At 33.9% G+C, this 15,947-nt stretch overlaps 1 protein-coding gene across 2 annotated transcripts in view; it reads right to left on the bottom strand.

The window, feature by feature from the left end:
- Positions 1–15,947, bottom strand: part of SEC24B (SEC24 homolog B, COPII coat complex component) — a 92,387-nt gene that overhangs the window by 15,604 nt on the left and 60,836 nt on the right. For both annotated transcript variants that reach the window (XM_031942667.1, XM_031942666.1), the window contains 9 exons: positions 14,655–14,839; positions 11,384–11,486; positions 8,472–8,598; positions 7,534–7,643; positions 5,675–5,787; positions 4,248–4,366; positions 3,836–3,891; positions 3,320–3,526; positions 1,947–2,070 (listed from right to left, as the gene is read on the bottom strand). In XM_031942667.1, coding sequence (XP_031798527.1) covers positions 1,947–2,070; positions 3,320–3,526; positions 3,836–3,891; positions 4,248–4,366; positions 5,675–5,787; positions 7,534–7,643; positions 8,472–8,598; positions 11,384–11,486; positions 14,655–14,839 — 1,144 coding nt within the window. The remainder of the gene's footprint in view (positions 1–1,946; positions 2,071–3,319; positions 3,527–3,835; positions 3,892–4,247; positions 4,367–5,674; positions 5,788–7,533; positions 7,644–8,471; positions 8,599–11,383; positions 11,487–14,654; positions 14,840–15,947) is intronic.

The raw sequence follows: 15,947 nt of genomic DNA on the forward strand, positions 1-15,947 counted from the left end.
AGCAAATGCTCTTTAATGTTACTAACAACGACTAAGTGTTAAACCTACTGGCCTTTTCTTGGTCTTTATTCTTCCTGACCTCTTTTGTAACTAACTTCTGATATTACCCTCCTGAACCATCCTCACCCTCCTGAACAAGATGTTCATTTCTACAGAGCTTGTCTGAAACTTGCTTTTTTTCGCCTTGACTTTCTTTCTAAGAGTCAGATCTTGCCTGCTCAGTTTTCCTTGCTAGATTACCACCTTCCTTATCTACTATGTATAGGTATCACTCAAGACCCCCTTATCTTCTCTAATCTCCTCCTCATCATTTCTATGTAGATGATTCTCAAACTTATATATGCAGTCCTTGTCTTACCAACTGCCTATTGGACAATGGATTCCAAATGAGAATTTGTCATTTGCCTTTACCAAATCTACTGCTATTTCTATAGCACTAGCATTCCTCTGATTATGAAGATTTGCAATTTGCAGTTATCTTTGACTACCCAACAATCAATGCCACGCCTAGTGGAGTGCATCTCTATTAACATCTTTCATATTCACTCCCTTCTCTCTATTAAATTGGGAAACAAATTAGTATGCTACTCAAACAGTTAAGTCAAAGAACAATGACTGGCTTCCTTGATTCTAGTACTTCCCAACCTCAAAGCATTCTCTCATGAAAAGAATATTTCTAAAACAGATTTCCCTACCTCATTAGCCTATTCATAAATCTTGACTATTTCCACTAGATAAAATATAAAATTCTCAACTTGTCATTTAAAATCATCTACAATGTAACTCTCACTTATTTCTCTTACTCTCTTCCTCCCTCCCCCCCTCTCTTTTTTTGCGACACTACTCATTCTTTCCTCCTATCTGTCTGGACACTTCTTCAGTGTTTTCTAAGTTGGATCTTTACCCAGATCACAGAACTGTTAGTGTTCCCCAAGGCATTCTTCTCTCTCAATTTGATTTCACTAAATGATCTCATCAGTTCCCCCAGTCTCTATGTAGGCAATTCTTAAATTTATCTAGCTTTGGTCTTTCTCTTGACCTCATTCTTAGGGCCTACTGGACATTTCAAAATGAATGTCTTATAGATGTCTTGAAATTGGCATATCCCAAACCAAACTCACTATCTTTCCTCCCAAACTTTTTCCTTTTTTAAACTTCCTAATTATTATAGAGGGCACCATTATTTCATAGTCATTCAGGGTGTCTAGGTATCATTCTTGATACCTGTTTCACCCATATTCAAACACTTGCCAAGTCCTGCTGTTTCTTCTTTTTGAAACATTTCTTTTGTATGCTTCCATGTCCTTTGTGACCTGTCACTATCCTAATGCAGGCCTATCTATATTATTCTAACAGTCTTTTGATTGGTCAGCCTGACTTAAGTTTCTGCACACTCCAGCTAGAACTCCATTCAGTTGTCAAACAGATTTTCCTTAATTAAAAATACAAGTTCCACCACCATCACTTCTCTAATTCAATCCTCTTTAATGGTTCCCTATTGAACTTATTCCAGGATCAAATATAAAGTCCTCTGTTGGCTTTTAAAATTCTTCTTGACATGGCCTCTTCATACTTTTCCAGTCTTTACCTCTGACTCTCAGAGTCCCACATTTTCCTCAAAGTTCAGGTCTTCCAAAAGATTGGCAAGTCCTTTGTTTCTTCTGAAATTATTTTGTATTTACTTTTGTGCTTATGCATCTTGAGCTCAAAGGCCTGTCTCTCTCTCTCTCTTTTTTTTTTGTCTAGGCTTCACAAACACCTATAACACACTATTTTCCATATGTTTGTTGAACTTAATTTTGTTACATGAAGTAGATACTTCCATCATACCCATGTCAAACTCTCCCCAAATGTAGAACATTTTTTAAAAAGCTACAAAAGTCTAGATTTAATTATATGTCAAAATTGGCAAAGGTAAGAAAGATTAAAACAAAATATCACCTTACCTAGAGAAGCCAGATCAGAATACTGTGAACTTAAAAGGAACAAGTCTACTGCTGTCTGTTGCCCTGAACAGTCTAATGCCAATTTCTTATAAAAATCAGTCGCAGGACCAAGATGTTGCACAACCTTTAGTAAAAAATAAAAAAAAAAAAAAATTTATACATACAGGAGAAATAGTCTGGGCAAACAGATAACATTTATCTCAAAGCATTGATTCTTAATGACTTTAAATACAAATAGGGTAGGAGATATTGGCCCCAAAGTGTCATATATTGGAATCAGTCAAAAGATAGGATAGGCCATCTAATTTCTTCAGACAGATTGGATCCCTAAAATCATCTTTCCTTGAAAGGGAAAAAACCTAAACACTAAAAAAAAGTATACCCAAACCACACAATTTTATAAATGCCAGGCGCCAATGAATAAAATAACACAAATATAATAACAACCTAATAAACCAATTGGCTTCTCAGCTCAAGGTAGACAGAAAGTATTTTAGAAACTTAAAATGAATTTGTTATTTGACCAGTACAAGAGTAAAGAACTGTGTTAGCTAGAAAACGGTCAGGAATTTCTACAAGGTTGGAAAGTGTCTATCTTTGCAGGTCAATGGATAATTGAATTGGAAATGAAAATTTGCTTGCTGTATTTACAAGTAAGTAAGTCCTTTTCCCCCCTGCTGCTTCTTGACAAAAATTTACCAGTATAAAATCAACTTTTGCCTCCCATGGGGATACAAGATAAATGTTTAAATTATCATTTTTTAAAAAAATCCTGGCATGTTTTTATTCATCTTAGGTAAATGGCTACTTAAAAATATGCCATGAACATTCAATTTTAGCATCTCTGCTTAGTTAAAAAGAAAAGAAAAAAAATGCATAATGGAGGAAAAATCTGCAGGAGCAAAAAACCTTACAGATTAACCACACTTCCATAAAATCTTTCCTAATCCCCATCACTGCTAGTCTTCTTGTTGCCTAAACTATTTCATACTGATTTCGTTTGCAAATTCTGTGTCTATGTCTATCTGTTTGTCTGTCTCTTACTAGAGAGGATGTAAACTCTAAGAAAGCAAGGACAGTTTCATTTTCATCTTTGTTATACTAGGACCTAATGAAGGGTAATATATAGCAGGCACTTAATGATGAAGAGAGATTCCTGGCAATGATTTTCTATTTCCTGTTAAGGGATACTAAATTTATAGTGATAAAAGCAAAGAATGGACCTTTAATTCGATCCCTATGACTGATACCCACTCCTCAACATTCAGTTAATTAGAATTTATAAAAGTTTCCTTACATTAACTCCTATGACAAAAGGACAGGGAATAAAAAGCATTCTGTTGAATGCAACATCAAAATAAAATCTAAGATACCTTTGTACTGGATCTCTGATTAGGATCTTCTCTGGACTGCAGGAGTCCTGCACCCAAGGAAGGTAACTGTGTCTGGAATACAGACACACGGCCACCTGTTGGAGACATTAATTTAAAGGCAGCCTGAAGTGCAGGACCAAGAGCACTATGGGTTTCTCTTGTATAGGTGAACATATTTGGTAAAGCATTCAATAAGTCTTTTATCAGCTGGAAAACAAAGATTACAAATAGTTACTAAAAAGGAAAGGAAGTTACTTATTTAAAGCATTCTGGAGCATTTGTGTTAAAATTCAGTTCATTTCTTTTTAGGTTCAAGACTATATGTAAATGAAATATGAAGTCCTTCTAAAACCTAATGATGAAATATGGAAGTTTTCAATGTATTATTTCCGGAAAATGCATCTGAAATGATACATTTAAATACAAATAGCTTTTATACAAAGAAACTAAGCACTAAATATTTAACTTTTAAATAACTGAAATCATAGTAATGTTATAAGAAAAAAAGCCACTTACCTCTTTGCTTTCATGTAGATTTACAAGTAAACTATCAGGTGTAGGTAAGAAGATATCTGTGGGCAAAACAGACATTCTAATAAACAAATCACGGCACAAAGGATTATAATAAAAGAAAAAAACCAAGAATTGGTTAAATTATGTCACATATAATAGGGATATATCTGTGCATACAACCTGACTTAAATATAACAACTAATTAAAATAGCACAAAATTATAAAAAAAAATGAAAGTTTTTTCCCTAGAAAATATCAAATTAAAAACTTACATATCAGGCATATATATATGTGCCTAGTAATCTTATTTCAATGATTCACTATTCACTCTCTACTTAAATGAAGTATAAGCACATTCTACCTCACAATTCTGTACCAGTTTAAGACTATATCATTTCTTTTGTTATGTATTTACCATCTATGTCTGAGACAATCAACATCTGAGGCTGTGATAATCCTTCTTGTAAATTATAGAAATGAACTGTGCTGTCAAAGGTTATGAATCCAATTCTTGTTCTTGAATCTCCAGGCAGTCTAAAGACAAAGGAAATAACTTTCATTATTAAGTGTTTGGTATCACAGGTTTTTAAAATGATAAAACAACAATTACATAGATTAATTTGGGGTTGGTTGAGTGCTTTCTTTTATTAAAGGAATTGAAGAAAAACAAAACAGTCCTTATTGAAACCATCACGAACTGTTCATGTGGGAAAAGCATTGAAATCTAACATTCAATGCAGTAAGAAAGATAAAACACTTTAAAAAAGTTAAATATATCAGAATTCATACCTGAATAAGAAAAACATCCATTTTAGCATTCAAATATCAAGAGTAAAATAAATAAATAGAAGATGAGCTATATGTTTCTTACTGATTTAAAAGACAAATAACTTATGGGAAAACACTGTTTGCCTAACCTGGCATGGCTGAAAAAGAGACCTATTGTTTAGAAATCCAATTTATCTAATGCTTAAATTAGGACTTAGGTTGTTCTGTCAGATCTAAAGATTAAGAGTTTTCTCCTACTATATATCTCAAACAATCCATGTGTTTTATTTGAAAACTCTTTGTGCTGGTCAATTAGCTATAGTTTCCTTGTTTCTTTGTTTGAACCCTATAATATATGTTACAGACACTCAAAGGGAGAAAGCCATCCCCTTTTCAGTTCTCTCCTTTGCTGGATGACTTAATAAACTTTCTAAATTATTTCTAATTAACATCGATAATGCAAAGGCTGCCTTCCATCAGAGGCTGGATATCCAGTTTTAAAATACTTTATAGTGGGGCTTCTTTTTATATATGGGTTGAATTAGACAGCTGCTATAGTTCTTTTTAACTCTCAAATTCTCTAAGTGTATAAACAAACCCAAATAATAGCATAATTAAAATTTATCTATAATTTCTTTGATATCGTAGTAAAGGACTGTTGCTACCAAATAAATTAATCAGATATCAGGACTTAATTTACAACTCAAACCAAGCAGAAAGATAATCTGTAACACACTGGGCAGTGACTATTATTGCTACTGGTACAGAAGAGGCTGCTAGATGGTATAGATAAATAAGAATGCTAGGCCTGAAGTCAGGATGACTTGAGTTCAAATTCAGCCTTTTAAATATATTCAGCCTTGGGTATGTCATTTAACCATTTTGCCACTGGAGAAAGAAATGGCAAACCACTCCAGTATTTTTGTCAAGAAACCCCATGGGTTACAAAGAGTCAGATACAACTCAATATTAACATATGACAAAATGAAAGCTAACTTAGAACATTCTCCAGTAATAATACTAAAACTGAATCTAGCTCAAACACATAAAGTGAATAAATCTAAATATCCTTACTTGTCTAGATTTTCCAATAGCGACTGGCAGACAATTGTCAAATACCCCGCTTCCACTGCATTATGAGATACATCTAAGACAAATAAATATACTGCAGGCTGAGGAGGACGAAGCTGAAGGGAAAAGAAATAATGCAATTTATTTTGTAGACACAATTCACTCTTTCATATCTTACTAAAAAGACTGTGAAACAAACAAATCAAAAAAACCTAACAAAAATACTGTCTAAGCTATCCAGATTACTGAAATGACAGACAAAACAATACTGTTCTATTTTTTTTTCTCTCCACTAAATTGAACTGATATGTGGGAAAGGTCCTGCTATTCAATAAGTCCTAATGTAACAAACCTGGTCAGGTCTTTCCTACTTATGAAATATTGTGTCAACATAGATGGAGGTGAAGAGACAGGCCTGAGAAGCATCAATTTCCATCTCTAGTCTTCTATGTCTAATGGCCACTTGGTGGTTTCTTCAACTATATTCTCCAGATCAAGATCAGGGGGGTAAAATCTCTGACAGGTCTTTAAAAAAGGTAAATATGTGAAAAGGAACAAGTACAACCAACTTCCTCTCACCTTCAATAGGATATGTTGGTGATAAGATTCAGAACCCAGAATGGTAGAAAAATTGTAAGACAGAATTAGTACAGGCTATCATGAAGAAAGCAGAGCTGGGAATAGGAAACAAGAAAAATGAGATGGTATGCCCCATTAGAGTGAAAGTAGAACTGTAGAAGAGAGTGGTCTAGACTGTTGTACCTGAGGTACAAAAAATCTTGCAATTTTAAGTGGCTATCAACAAAAATAGATATGAAAAACAAGAGAAAGTCAGGAAAAGGAAATAGCCCAGATTATTAAGCCACACAGTATACAATCTCACATACATCATGAACTTTACATTGTGTTCAGATGTAAATTCTTGAATTGGCTGGACTCAGCAAAAGCTGATGGGAAAAACTCTGAATTGAAGATTTTACTAGATAAGAGAAAAAAGACTGCCTCAGTGAGAAGAGCAGTCCTCCAAAAGATATGATTGTGAAGGAGAAAGAAACGAAGAGAGGGGGAATGCCAAAGCTTGGTGACCGGATGAAAAGAGAATAAGCAATTCAACAATGCAGATGGATATTTGTTAAACCAGAAATATGGTACAATTTTCCAAACTACACAGCTGCTATAAGAGAAAAACATACAGAGACATACTTGAAAACATGGGTTCCTATGAAATAGCCTAAGAAACAATGACACATAATTTGACTCTAGATTTTAGCTGTCTTCTGTCATGAGTAAATATAACTTAAGACATAGAACTTTACTTGGATTTTTAGTTTCAAAAAACTAAAAATGGAGGTAGCTTGAAGATGACAGAAAGATTTCCTCTGGGTTAGTCTGAGATGGCAACAGCAGATGTAAGTTAATACAATGGCCATACCACCAAAAGGCAACAACAGTCAGTGCTGGTGCTGGTGGATTACAGAGAAACAGTGGAAAGAGATTTGGATTTTTTAGTTAACCCAATTTAAACTTCATCACTATGTGACAAAAATGAGGATGAAATACCTACACTTCATCTAGGTTCAAAGGTCCGAATAAGGTTATATAAAATGCTTCATAAACTTTACATGGTAGTTTACATGATAGTAACTATATTATTGTTTGATATGATTAAGAAATGTTTATATTACAAATTGACTTAAAAAAAAATCCATTTTTTCATTGGCCAACTTTCAAATCTTAAATAAAACAAACACACAAAATGAACCCCCAAATCCTAAAAACAAATTCTGTGAAAGTTTCAAAACATGAAGATTTACAGAATTCAGAACTAAAAAGATAATTATAACAAAATACTTAATAGTTACCATGTAGTCTGAAGAAGCAATGAATTCCACAGTTGAATTCTGAACTTCAGGCCGTTTGTGAGGCTCTCCATAGGAACGGGTAAGGGGATTATACATAAATTCCTCAGGAACTAGACAATAATTGGGAATCCAATGCAAATCATCACTGACAGATAAAACATATGGCTTTTATACTCATAACTAAACAGTCATAGTACAGAAATTTTAATAACTACAACTTTCAATCTTGTTATGTTTATTATTTGAGGATTCTAAAAAGGTTAATAATCACTGAATTATGAAAATTACCTCCCTTTAAAAAATAACCCAGGTGTAGAATAGGGGCCAGAGCGCTGCTTCTCAAACTATTAGCATTCTATCCATCAAACTACACAATTGCTATGAGAGAAAAACATACAGAAACACACTTGAAAACATGGGTTCCTATGAAATAGCCTAAGAAATAATGACACATAATAACACTTTCTAGATCTTATCTGTTCTCTGTCATGCAAAAATATAACTTAAGACATAAGACTTTACTTGGATATCTTTCTCTGCCCACTTTGTGAATACTTTTTTGCTTGTCCTCCATTTACATGTGAGGTCTTGCATTGAATCTTATGGTCCTTAGGTTGGGGGCAAAATGAGGGTATTCTTTCTTTCTTTCTTTTTTTTTTTGGCTGAGGCAATTGGAGTTAAGTGACTTGCCCAAGGTCACACAGCTAGGAAGTGTTAACTGTCTGAGCACAGACTTGAACTCAGGTCCTCCTGATTTCAGAGATGGTGCTCTCTTCACTGCACCACTCAGCTCCCTGCAAATGAGAATATTCTTAGCCTATGTGCTTCCTTTCACAGAATTGTGGACAGAAATCACTTTATGACACAGTTATTAAAACATAATTAAAATACACAACATTAAAAAAATTAAACACTAAGTTCTATCTCCAACAACTCACCATCATTAACTCTGTAGCATAGATTGCATTTCCATCTCCTCTGATCAATGAAAGACACAAATGGGTTGATGTATGTCCTGCAAGACCGGCACCTCACAATGGTGCTTGATGTTATCACTGGTAATTGCTAGGAAAACAAAATGAAGAAGTTGTAGCACGTATTATTCCACAGAAATATTAAATATTTCTTATTGCTCTGCTTAGTACAAAGATTAGAACCCATAATTGCTTATGTGAATGGCTTGAAATAGCCCCATTCCAATAGCATCTTACAGAGTCTTGAGCAAAACAAGCAGCTATATAGCTGCATTTCCTCTTCCAAACAACTGGGCAACATCACTAAAATAAAATGGCAGCACAACAAAGAGTAGAAATTGGCTGATAAGTGGCATGATTGCCCAAGGGTAAACCATGCCCAAGGGTAAACCATAAGTCAGAGCTCATTAACTCTGGACATAATCCTGATGTACACGTAAGAGTTCAGTGTAAAGGTAGTACTTTTTTGTCTTCACTAAGTGCCTACAGGTTGTATTTTTTTTTGAGTATCCTTGAATATAAGAGAGGCATAAACATCTCTGATTATGTTCATGGTTAACTTAAGATTTAGTTTATATACTCAGGTCTCAAAATAAACCAGAAACACAGAATCTCAGAACTTGAAGGGACTTCAGACACTATCTAGTCCAATCTCTAACAACTCAACTGACCCAAATGGTCATATAGCCTCTCCTTCAAGACCTCGCCTAAAAAGCAGTCCACTGCTGCCAGCATCTCATTCTGTCTGGGGGCAGTTTCTCATTCTCTTAAGAGACAGGCCTGTGATGTATTTCTTTTCAGCTTTTACCTATGGCTTCTAGTTCATCCCTTTAGGGCCCAAGGCAAATCTCATGCCTTTTTCACATAATAGCCCTTCAAAAAGTAACCATATATAATGAATTAATTTTTTCTTGTTTTGGCAAATATTCCTACTTTCTTTAATCCTTATAAAACACATCTGAGATGGTCATTCTCCAATTATTAATGATTTTCCTTTTAAAAAAGCTACATTTTGTGTCTTTGAATTGACTTGATGAAACTCCAGTGACCATCTAGACTGAGCTTCCACCTTACAAATGAGTCCTACTAATAATATGAATATTAAGAATTATGTTTTAAAAAAACACAATTTGTCCTATCCATTCTTTTGAGGCTCTTTTGTATATGTGAAATAGTTATCTAAGAAAAAAGAAAGGAAAAGAAAAGAAAAAGAAATGGAATCTGATTCTTTTAGGAGTAAAACTGAAGAGCAGTAAGTAAGCAGCACTAGGAAAAACAAAAGTGAGGTCCAAAGTGAATTTCATTTAGTCTACTGATGTCTAAAACATAGTGGCAAACCCAACTTAGGCATAATAACGTTTGTATGTAAGAGAAGTGGAGTAAAAAAATAAATAATGGAGCAATGAATTTTAAATATTTAGAAAATGTAATACTCTTGCTTAAAGAGAATAGTTTTCATTTAATCTTTTGCCCTCCTTACATTCCTACTGAGCTTTTTGGTTTTTCCTCCCTTTATATTCTAGAGATAATTTGTTTGATATGATTGATAGCTAAGGAACCTATGGTTGGTTCATTCTTACAAAAACAAGCAACTTCTGTAATATTAATGTGAATATATACATATACACAAATCTTTCTCTCAAATCCATCTTCAGTTAGGTAAATCTTGCTAGTGACAGGACCCTGGGCAAGTTACTTACTCTCAGTTTCCTCATCTATAAAATGGGGATAATTATAGCATCTATCTCCTCCCAGGATTATTGTGAGGACCAATGAGATAACTGTAAATGATGAGTGAGCATAAATGATATATGTTATCTATTATTATTCCCATAATTACTTTCTCTCTCCTGTCAACTCTTAAAAGATTTTGTGTTTATTTTTAAGATTCTCATACTGTGGTTTCATTTTATTTATTTGTATATGTTAAATTCTGTTTCTTCCCTCTCCTCTACCCCTGTTTCTTATGTTTCCTTAGGACAGGGACTATTTGAATTTACCTTAAGGATTCAGTGGAATCAGAGACCTCTGGGTCTGGAGTAGAGAGTAAATGGATTCATGTCCTGGGCCATATTATTTACTAATGTTAAGATCTAGAACAAAGCTGTGTTAAACACAAATCACAGTTTTCTCATCTCTTATGATGTGGTTCACAACATTGATGAGGAAACCCGTATTTCACAGGGTTATTGTGTGAAGATCAAACAAGATAGTTAATCAATCACAGATCTAGAACAGGAAGGCAGCATCAGCTGCTATCTAGTTAACCATCTCATTCTTACAGATCAAAAAACTGAGGCTAATTGACTTGCTAAATGACACAGGTCCTTGGATTCCAGACCACTAGTCTTTCCACTAAACAATATACATTGTTTAAAGTTATTTATAAATATAAGCCATTACTAATCAGAATCTACCATAATTCTTTACATATGTAGGTGTTCAATAAATACATCACAAAATTATAAATTTGTAGGTGTTCAATAAATATATCATGAAATTTTAAATTTAGAGACATATTTCCAGTCCTGACCTTTCTCCTAAACTGTCCCTTGATCCTTCCACTTTTAATTATGTTCCCTGTCGTAGAACTTATACAGCAATTTATTTAAAAGCTCTCTTTTGAATGCACCATACATGATTCTGTGTACTAATTATTTGCATATCACATCCCACTATATTTAGGTCTCTGCATCATTTTGTTGTACATACTAGATAGTAATATTTGCTGAACCGAATTCTAACAAACTAATCTCTTACAAGTTAAGAATAACAAAAACAGGGAAGAAAGAAAAATATTTTACAAAAATATTCAGGTTACAAAATGTAACCACCCATTTCTCTAGCAAGAACAACATATAAAAACAACACTTTACCGTGAGATCTCTGAAGGGATGCAACAACAACCCTAAAGGAAGTTTAGCTTTATTCAATAAAGCCTGAGTCTGTGGAATATTTGTCAGAGTACACCGAAATGAACTGAAAAGCAAATAAAAAAAAAAAATCACAGTTAGCTATCAGGCTAAAATATATCAAAGCAGATAAGAACTAAGTTGTAAATAATTATAGTAGTTAACATTTTAGCAGATTATAGGGAACTACTAGATATTTCTTGATCACTTAAAATACAAAATTATAATTCAAAATTCTAAAGAGAGGTCTCAGAAGCTCTTATGAAAGAAATTACTGTATTAAGAGCCATTCCCTGTTCATATTCTTGTCATTGAGGGCTAGCTATCCTAATTCTACTCCTCCATGTCAGTGTGATAAAACTTACTTGTGACTCCTTACACATATAGTTTTCTCTCTCATATAAACCAGAATAAGGCTGCCTCATCAAAGAATGAATGGTATCACCAAAAGATTTAGCACTATTAGAAAATTCCCTACACTTCAGATCTGTTCCTAGTTTGAGTCACAAAATATTCATACTGATAAAAAATGTGACAATACTTAAAGTTCCCTTACTAGAAGGTCAGAATTAAGTATTTAATAAAATGAGCCACAAATTTAGCTAAGAATAACATCCCAGGCTCATATTACTTCCTTAACATAATTCCTTCTACTGCACATGTTAAAAGCTAAAGTCTAGCAAGTTCCTGCTAACTTTCCATAAGATTTATCTCTCAGACAGAAAAATTTTCTTTCATTTTCTGTTAGACCTTTTTTTTTTGGCTACAATGGTCCGAAAATTGCATCATGAACAAAATCAACAAGGATAGAAGGTCAAAAATTGTCTGACTTTGTATAGTACTGATAAGGTGCCAAATAACTACAATATATCATGGCAGATAACAGATAAAAGTTTTCGCAGCTGGGCAAAAATAAGGTATCTCAGATTTTTGGCAATTCTGCAATATCCCTCCCCCTTCTTTTCCCCATGTACAATGATCAACTACTATGAAGAATATTTACACCACATGAATATAAATCAGCAACAAATTCTAAGGTCCACTCTAGTCCCAAGTGTTTTATAAAGGATGCCCCAAAATTCTTACTAAAGGAGAAGTGAGAGGACCCAAAGACAAATTTCATTCACTTCAAAATTTTGAAAAAGTCCAATCCTGCTGAAAACTCAGCAGCCTCGTTCAGTTCCCCAAAGGAAAACTTAACTCTGGTGGGGCTCATTCAAGTGTAATCTAGAGGCTGGAGATGGTTTTGCTAAGGCTGATTAGTATGCACTTTCTTGACCAAAAGGAAAAAGAGCCAAGTAATGAAGGTCATGTTCCAAGTCATAAATTAATTCTCCAGGAGAACAAAGGAAGAGGGTAGTGATAGGACTAGATCTGGAGATAGAATATGGGGACTCTTAAGAGTGGCATTCCAAAGAATATTCTGGGTTCATGGGGGGACAGGGAAATGAAACAGCAGACCTGGGAGTAGAGGGAAGGTAGGATCTTGAATTAAAAAGTTGTTTTAAGATCTGTCTTAAAACCTCTGATTTTGAGGTTAATAGATACCTAGACATTTGGGCATTGCTGCTGCTTCAGGAGAAAGAATCTACATGCTTTGGGTGTACTGTAAGTCCCAGGCTGACAGACCCCTTACCTCAGAGTTAGGAGTTTGAACAGACATGAATGTCACAAAATTCCTTGGATTAAGCTCTATGAAAGGGATGAAAAGCAGCCCTACTTTAGAAATCAACTCTATTTCACTTATGACTAAGACTTTATGAAAGACAAGAAGGAAGTTTAAGAATGAAGAAATAAAGCTGTGAATCAAATTAGGAAAAAGAGGAGGTGAGCTAAAAGCAAAGTTCTTAGTAAGGAAATATGGCAGCTACTATAGTAGAAGTCAAAAACAAAACAAAACAACAACAACAAAAACAAAAACAAAAAAACCTTGGAAATTAATAAAGTTCACTGGGTCACTGGGAAATATAACAAAAGAATGAGTTTCAGGAATAAAAAGAAACCACCTGAAAGACACCTAGAGAACAGGAGGATAGGATATGCTAGAAAGGGACAGGAAAGCTGGAAGGTATAGAGGATATTCTATTTAGGAGATCCTAAATAGACAGATACCAAGCCTGATTAATAACATGGTATATTATAAGGAACTGATTTAGAGTCAGAGACCTAGGTTTGAGTCTTGGCTCTATAACTTATTAGCTGTGTGATCTTGGGCAAGTCATAGCATTTCTGAGCCTCAATTTCCTCAGTGTTGTGAGACTTAAATAAGATAAGGCTTTATGTGAAAGCACTTTGTACAGCGCTATATAATGTTAGCTATCATTATTACTATTTTAAGTAGGAGATGCAAGGAAGTTTTAGTAGCAGGCCAGATGAAGGCTGGTTAGGTCCTTAACTGAAAGAATGCAGCAGAAAGGAAACTGAAATTAAGATTCAAGATGGGGGACAAACAATTGTTTGTTGTCTCCTGATTCTCTGATGAACATAAGAGTACCAACGGGCAAAACCTTTGCCTAAACTTCTCCTTGGGCTTACATAAAAATCTACTAAAGGAATAGACGTATCTTAGCTAAGTAAAGACTGAAAAGGGGGCACAAAATATTAAAAGTAGAGAGGAACTGATTATAAAATTATTGTTTTATTATAACTACTGATTATAACAACTCACATTTATATAGTGCTTTAAGCTTTACAAAGCGCTTTCTCCGCAACAGCCCTGGGAAGTAGGTAGTGCAAGTATTATCATCCCCATTTTATAGACAAGGAAACAGGCTCAGGGAGCTTAAGTGACTTCCCATAGTCACACAGCTACCAAGTATTAGAGCCAAGTCTGCTGACTTCAAGTCCTGTGCTCTTTCCATTGGGGAAAAAAGGGATGAAAAGGAGAAAAAGAAATTATTATTAACTTATTAGGGTATCCAGAAAAGTTTCCTCACCAGGACTTAGAATATGTTCAAGAAAGTGGCAAAAACTATCTCTGAATATAACAAAAATCATCCCCCAAATGAAAAAATATGATCTACTTGTACAGAAATTTCTGAAAATACGATGGTTCGGGAAAAAATTTTGTGTTTCCCACTTCTAATTTCCTTGCTAATTTAAAGTGAAAACCCTTTCTTAATACTATCTCCAAATCAACAAATCCCATTCCATTTTTACTGCTTTTAATGTCAATATCAAACAAATCTTATATCAAACGATCATACATTAAAAAGATTACAAAACATATACATACTCAGGATTACAATTTAATTTTTTAAGGTCTGAATTCAAATTAGGCACAGGGGCCAGAACAGGAGTCACAGGCAGAATATTCCTATCTTGAGTGAGGTTTACTGGTCTCAGACTTTCTGGTTGCTGAGAAGAATGTTGGAGACTTAATCCGCTTAGACTAGATGACAACTGATTCATACCAGGATACTGCAGAAAAATAAGAGCATTATTTAAAAAAAAAAAACCCACCACCACCACCAAAGGAAATCATTGTTTCAAATGTGATCTCAATTTTGTTACTCTGTATTTATAAAAGATGCAGAAAATTTAAATCTTATATTCAGTAAACAGCCCCATATTGATTTATCTACCCAGATTTTTCTTCCATTTCAAAGGTTAAAAAGCAAACATTGATTAATATGCTCAAGAGTGGATTTTTATTTATTAGAAGGGTTGTGTCCAATTAATGATCATCAACAAGGAATCAAGACTTTATAATTAACCCAAAGTAAAGATTATTAGAAAACACTTCACCTCATTCTATTGCAGGGGTAACTGGTAAACAGATATGGAATGTTGCATATATTTCCAGATTTGGGGGAGTATATGATTGATTGGTTCTGCTAATTTAAAAAAAATCTTTTAAAATTTTCTTTAAAAAAAAAAAATTCTTTTTTGGGATGGCTCTCTGGAAAATTAGGATGAGGGTGGGTTAAGAAAAATTCACTAAAAACTTCATAATCTTTAACTAGGTTTCAAAGCAAATCTTAATATTTAAAAGTGTTTCAATTTTTGTCATATAGTTTGAAATTAAACAATTTATCACAGTAAGAAAAACATTTTTGGAAACTCAGGCTTTTATAAAAACTAAGATAATTATTGAAGTTCTTTTAGAATGACTAATATAACTAATATAACATATTAACAAGTTACACCTAGGTGAGAGATATCATTTTGGACATGGTTTTGAAACACCACCATAAATAATTAAATAACTAAAGCTAGGTAAAGAGCCTTTGTCATGTAAATCTCTGCCAGGTTTAGAGGATAGAAAATAGAGAATCTAGTATTTCATAGGGTTGGTAAGATACAGTGTCCCCTAGGCTAATAGAACCAAAGACTTTTTTATTTGTCATCCAGCAGAACACTTTATGTCTAAAATAGAAATCTGTCCAACTGTTCCTTTAACCTAACTTCCCCAAACTTGCTCTCTTTCTAGTTTGAAAAAATTAGGGCCAATGAAGAGGACATACAGAAGATTCACTTTCATTTTTACTTCTGGAAGCAATTAAATAAAACAAAAAATATTTTCTCT

Source organism: Sarcophilus harrisii, chromosome 6, assembly GCF_902635505.1.
Source record: "Sarcophilus harrisii chromosome 6, mSarHar1.11, whole genome shotgun sequence".
NCBI lineage: Eukaryota > Metazoa > Chordata > Mammalia > Dasyuromorphia > Dasyuridae > Sarcophilus > Sarcophilus harrisii.